This window comes from Piliocolobus tephrosceles, unplaced genomic scaffold, assembly GCF_002776525.5.
Source record: "Piliocolobus tephrosceles isolate RC106 unplaced genomic scaffold, ASM277652v3 unscaffolded_108, whole genome shotgun sequence".
In the NCBI taxonomy this organism is placed as follows: Eukaryota; Metazoa; Chordata; class Mammalia; order Primates; family Cercopithecidae; genus Piliocolobus; species Piliocolobus tephrosceles.
This window is the reverse complement of record NW_022291865.1, coordinates 83,280-89,485: the sequence shown is the minus strand read 5'-3', so window position 1 is coordinate 89,485 and position 6,206 is coordinate 83,280. Positions and strand designations below refer to the sequence as shown.

The 6,206-nt window shown below is 48.2% G+C and overlaps 1 protein-coding gene and 1 long non-coding RNA gene across 2 annotated transcripts in view; one reads left to right on the top strand and one right to left on the bottom strand.

Moving 5' to 3' along the window:
• Nucleotides 1-410: 410 nt before the first annotated feature.
• LOC111529495 lies at nucleotides 411-3,077 on the bottom strand. The gene is made up of 2 exons (XR_002727442.1): nucleotides 2,197-3,077; nucleotides 411-1,396 (listed from the first exon to the last, which is right to left on the bottom strand). It is a non-coding gene; the product is annotated as an uncharacterized LOC111529495 (long non-coding RNA).
• Nucleotides 3,078-3,208: 131 nt separating this feature from the next.
• The window catches only part of LOC111529496 (eukaryotic translation initiation factor 3 subunit J), a 24,740-nt gene continuing 21,742 nt past the window's right edge, over nucleotides 3,209-6,206 (top strand). The window contains exons 1-2 of the mRNA XM_023196387.3: nucleotides 3,209-3,382; nucleotides 3,469-3,578. Coding sequence (XP_023052155.1) covers nucleotides 3,337-3,382; nucleotides 3,469-3,578 — 156 coding nt within the window. The 5' untranslated portion in view covers nucleotides 3,209-3,336. The remainder of the gene's footprint in view (nucleotides 3,383-3,468; nucleotides 3,579-6,206) is intronic.

The window sequence follows — 6,206 nt, the reverse complement described above, 5'->3', positions numbered from 1 at the left end:
CCCAGGCTGGAGTGGAGTGGCACAATCTCGGCTCACTGCAACCTCTGTCTCCCAGGTTCAAGCAATTTTCCTTCTTTAGCCTCCTGAGGAGCTGGGGTTACAGGCATGTGCCACCACGCCCGGCTAATTTTTGTATTTTTAGTGGTCTTGGGATTTCATCACGTTGGCCAGGTTGGTCTTGAATTACCTCAAATGATCTGCCTGCCTCAGCCTCGTAAAGTGCTGGGATTACAGGCATGAGCCCATAACAAGTATGCCTGGCCAGTTTTCAGGTTTTTGACTTAAGCAACTAGGTGTCACTCAATCTCCAAAGGCATCCTCTGTCTTCTATTTCTCCCTTCCCCTCCTCCTCCATATCCAGTCAGACACTATATTAGTCTGGGTTCTCCAGAGAAACAGAATCAATAGGATGTGTATATGCAGAAAGAGATTTATTTTAAGGAATTGGCTTACATTATTCTGGGAGCTGGCAAGTCTGAAGTCTGCAGGGCAGGCAAACAGCCTGGAGACCCAGGGAGATTTGATGCCGCAGTCTGGAGGCTGAATTGCTTCTTCCTAAGGGTCTTGTCTTAATTTGAACTGACCGGATGCGGCCCGCCCTCATTATAGAGGGTAATCTACTTTAATCAAAGTCTGCTGATTTAAATGTTCATCAACAAATACATTCATAGCAACAACTAGACTAGTGTTTGACCAAAAACTGAGTAACATGAGTACCATTGCCTAGCGAAGTTGATATATAAAATTAACCATTACAGTCACTAAGTTTCATTGACGATGACTTTTAAATATTTCTGAAGTTGGTTTCTTCTTCTTCATTGCCATTGCCTTAATTTAGGCTTGTGTTCTTTTCATTTAATTAATTCATAAAATACTTACATATTCGTACTATGCCAAATGTTGGAGATACAATTGTAAGATTGTGTCCTTAGGACTTACATTCAATCCTTTTCCTGCCTTCTTTCTTGCCTCCTTCCAATCCAAATCCACAGTTTTTTTGTTTTTTTTTTTTTGGTTTTGTCACTTTGATGCCCAGGCTGGAGTGTAGTGGACAGAATGTGGCTCACTGCAGCCTCGACTGCCTCAGCCTCCTGAGTAGCTGAGACCACAGGACCACAGGTGCATACCACTATGCCTGGAGATATATATATATATATATACTTTTGGTAGAGATGGGGGTCTCACCATGTTGGCGAGGTTGGTCTCGAAATCCTGGGCTCAAGCGATCCTCCCCATTCAGCCTCCCAGAGTGCCGGGATTACAGACGTGAGCCACTGCGTCGGGCCCCAATCCACCTTTATAAATGGCTGCCTGTAGATCATAGCCTCTCACATTTTTACTGGGCTGTAGAATACGTATTGAAGGACTATCTTTATAAAATGTTTATTTGTAGAATCTTTTCAGATACACTGGAAAGGGGGAACAATGGTTACCACTAGAAAGAACTTAGCGGAGCAGCTGATCATTGTATCTATCTTTTTTTTTTTTTTTTTTTCTTGAGACGGAGTCTGACTCTGTCTCCCACGCTGGAGTGCAGTGGCACAATCTCGGCTCACTGCTGCAACCTACACCTCCCGGGTTCAAGTGACTCTCCTGCCTCAGCCTTCCGAGTGGGTGGGATTACAGGCACCCACCACAGGCCGTGTGTGTGTGTGTATATATATATATGTATGTGTATATATATGTGTGTCTGTATATATATATATGTGTGTGTATTTATTTTTATTTTTTTGGTGAGACGGGGTCTTGCTCTGTCGCCCAGGCTGGAGTGCAGTGGCGTGATCTTGGCTCATTGCAACCTCCGCCTCCTGGGTTCAAGCAATTACCCTGCCTTAGCCTCCCCAGTAGTTGGGATTACAGGCGTCCGCCACCACACTCAGGTAATTTTTGTATTTTCAGTACAGGCGGGTTTTCACCATGTTGGCCAGACTGGTCTCGAACTCCTGACCGCAAGTGATCCGCCCGCCTCGGCCTCCCGAAGTGCTGGGATTACAGGCGTGAGCCACCGCGTCCTGCCCACGTATCTACCTTTTAATCATATGAATGTACCAAGTTCGTGTATTACATATTTGAAAATAAATTGCGAAAATAACAAAAACAAAATCCATGAACTGACTAGCCCTTTAAAATCCTACGGGGGAGCCCAGTGGCCCAAGGGCGAAGTTTAGCCCATCTTGCCCTTTCTGGTCAGTGTACCTGTTCCGTTTATCTCTGCGCCATTCAGTCAGGTGAGGGACCACTGGAGTTCTTTCTACCGGAAATGCACTTCAGCAAATGCCACTTGCTCTCTCCAACTTCAGTTTCGCCAGCGCCTACCTCAGAAAGCCTTCCTTCATCCTCTGGCCCCCGCCACCGCTAATGTTATCCTTTTACGTTCAACCTCATAATGCTGCTTTTTGTTGCAGTCATCACAGTGTCGAAATTTGTTTACATGTCTATCTTTGCTACTTGATGGAGGACAAAGATACACCTTATACCTAGCACAGACCCCAAGAGGTCCGAAATTGTTCTGGGAAAGAAAAAAAAAAAAATCAACGTGCTGGCCTCAAAGCGGTTCACAGGAAGGGAAAAGCCTCGAAGACTGAGGCTCTCTCTTCGAGTCCTTCGTGACTAACTCGAGGCAAACATGCCAGGAACGCGGCTCTCACCACCCGCTCCTGCATCTGCGCCCGGCGCCCGCCGGATTCCAGAAGGGTCCCCTCCGCCTAGCGCCGACAGCTCCCTCTGGGGTACCGGAAGCCCGACCCCCGCCCCCGCAGGCGGGCATGGCCTCAGAGACCTCTTCTGAGCGCGCCGTGGATATCCGCCCGCGGCTATGGACCATGATCACAGTGACCAGAGGGACGGCGCACCCTCAGGTTGAAGCGGGGTAGGCATTGGCAGGGGACGGGCGACGAAGACTGGCGAGGCTCAGGCGCCAGGCAAAGAACCACCCTACTAACTTCCTGGCACTTACGTTTCCTACCCGGGGCCCAGAGTCGGGTGGCGGTCTTCCAGCTCCACGAACTCCAGTGCTGTTCTGAGTTGTAGGGAGCTGGAAACCCGACCCAGCACTCCTCCGTCGCCGGTACCCCTCCCTCTGCTCCCTGTGTCCCTCCGCCCGTCCCTCCGTCCCTCCCTCCGCCCCTCAGCGCCACCGACCGCGGTCCCCGCCCACTTCTTGCCCGCGCGCGTCGCCGCAGCCACCTGAAGGGGCGTGGCCTCGACTCTGCGCACAGTCAGCCACGGTCCCATCCTGCTCCGCGCCGGTCAACGAGAGCAAACCCAGTGACTCACGTCCGCCGTGCTAGCTCCTCGCTAGCTCTTCCCCTCACACACGCTCACACCCGGCTCGAGATGGCGGCGGCGGCGGCGGCGGCGGCAGGGGACTCGGACTCCTGGGGTGAGGAGAAGTTGCTGGCGTAGGGCCCGGGCCGGCGCCGGCCCCACGCCATGGCAGGCACTAACGCGGCTCGCTCTCTTCCGTAGACGCGGACGCGTTCTCCGTGGAAGACCCAGTGCGGAAGGTGGGGGGCGGCGGCGGCGGCACTGCCGGCGGGGACCGCTGGGAAGGCGAGGACGAGGACGAGGACGTCAAGGTGGGTGCGGGCTAGGGCGACGGGCAGCGCGGGAGCGGGCTGGCTGGTTGCCGGCCGACGCTGGGCCCTGGGGCGCTGCCGGGGCCTGCGGGCAGTGGGTCCAGACGTGAGCCTAGGGCCTAGTGGTGCTCTCTTCCCCTCCGTTTGCCGGCCATGTGGGCCGAAGACTGGCAGCGTGGCCTCCCGTACTCCCCCTCCGGTTGAGAGTCTGCTCTCTGGCCTGGATCCCACCCGCTGGCTGGCGACGAAAGGTGACAGCATCGGCCAGGTCGGCCCACGTGCAAGCTTCGCGGTCCGGAGCCTCTGGCAGGAATGAGACTGGGAAGTTGGGAATTGAGCCTTGTAGCTTATCCATATGGAAGGTCTTGAAAGAAGTCGCATGCCTTTTCGAGCTCAGGTCAGCTCAGGGCCAGTAACTCACTTATGAGTTACTGTATAAGTAACTCTACTTATACAGTTTGTTCGAGGGATTAGATGAATGAAATATTGTTGTTGAATTTCAACCTTTTTTTCCCCCACACGAGACAGCTAGAAACAGTAAAGCGAAATAACTTTTGGCTCTCCCTTCCCCCACCCTATGGTAAAAGGGATGAACTGAACACTGAGATCGTCCACCGTTAGTGGACAGAAACCCAGGTAGTTCACACCGTGACCTGAGGAATGGAGAGATGTCAGTTACTCAACTACACACATACAACACCCAAGGAAATATTGAAGATTTGGTGGTTGTAGTAGATGACGGGCCTGTGGGGTTTTTTTTGTTGTTGTTGGTTTTTTGTCTATGCCTTGTAGATAATCATTTTTACCTCAGTCGTTTGATTTTGAAAACTCTGAAGGGTTCATTATACAGCTTTTAGGTGACATTTACTTCTACGTGTTTTTTTTTTGTTTGTTTGTTTTGTTTTGTGGTAGTTACAGAAGTCTCAAATCCAAAATGTTAAGACTCTTATTAACAAAGTTCTCAAAATCTTTGTTATATTTGTGCAGATAAAGTTTTGTGTGAAATGGAAAATGATTTTTTTGTGTGGTTTTGCCTAGTTTAGTGAATTTTTTTCTCCTAACTTATAAGCACAAAACGGAGAACCCTACAAATCCTTCTGCCTGGGCTGAAAAGTTTAAGCTAGATAATCACTATGAACCTAATAGGGATGTTGTTTTGAGTTTTTCTCTTTTCTCCCCAGTCCGATGAGGTTGGATGTGTGGATGTCCAATTTATTGACAGCCTGAGGTTTAAGAATGTTGTGAGCTTTGCACACATTGAAGTTAATAAATCGACTGATTATTTGAAGACACTTAGACGCTTTATTTACATGTTGTAGAAACATGGGACTAGATTGTGTTACCAGCCTCATTACAAGATGTTAGTTATCCCCCTACATTGTAGCAGATTTTCAGTTTTGAGCCTTGGGTTCATATTGGTCCTTTCATTTTTTTCCATGCATATAGGAAGTGTCAGTTAAGACATCTGTTAACGAAATTTGGGAATAGGTTAACAAATGCAGAGAAAAGATTAGAGATATTAGGAAAGAAGTTGCAGAAAATGAAGTTTTAATGGATAGTGGAGACTAATGTCATGGAATAACTTCCCTGGGATTAAGGGATCTAAATGATATCGATCCTGATGAATATAATTTTTTCTTTTTGAGATGGAGTTTCACTCCATGTTGGTCAGGCTGGTCTCAAACTCCTGACCTCAGGTGATTCACCCGCCTCAGCCTCCCAAAGTGCTGGGATTATAGGCATGAGCCACCGCGCCTGGCCTCTGATGAATGTAATTCTGATCACTTGGAACAAGTTTTGGATATTTACAAGTTGTAAAGGACGACAAAGATTATCTTGTCCAGTTGCTCTTTTAGTGCTAAGATTTTTTTTTTTTAACTTAAAACAATTTAATCTCTCCATCTAATTTTTTGAGACAAGGTCTCACCAGGTCTCCCAGGCTGGAATGCAGTGGCACGATCTCTGCAACCTCTGCCTCCCAGGTTCAAGTGATTCTCCAGCCTCAGCCCCCTAGTAGCTGGGATTACAGGTGTGCACCACTGTGCCCAGCTAATTTATATATACGTATTTTTTTGTAGAGACAGGCTTTCGCCATGTTACCTAGGCTGGTCTCGAACTCCTGAGGTCAAAGTGATCTTCCTGCCTCAGCCTCCCAGAGTGCTGGGATTACAGGTGTGAGCCACTGCACCTGGCCTATTTATTTTGAGATGGAGTTGTGAGACTGGCTGATTTTTGTGTTTTTGGTAGAGATGTGGTTTTGCCATGTTGCCCAGGCTGGTCTTGAACTCTTGGGCTCAAGTGATCTATCCTCCTTGGCCTCCTAAAATATTGGGATTGTGGGCGTGAGCCAGCAGGCTCAGCCATATCACCAAATTTCTGAATTCTTATGTTTTTGTACTTTTTGTGAGGGGTTGGAGACAAGGCTTAGTTTCCGTGAAGTCTTCTGTTTATGTCAGCATCTAGTACTTAACCTTTAAAAATCAGGTTTAATGTCATTTGTAATGTTCTGGGAAATGAAAGGAAAACTGATGTCTTTGTTATTATAATTTGCTCCAGCACTTTACTATCATTTAGTAGACTTAGTATTTTGCTGTCCTTGACTTTTCTTTTTTTTTTTTTTTTTTTTTT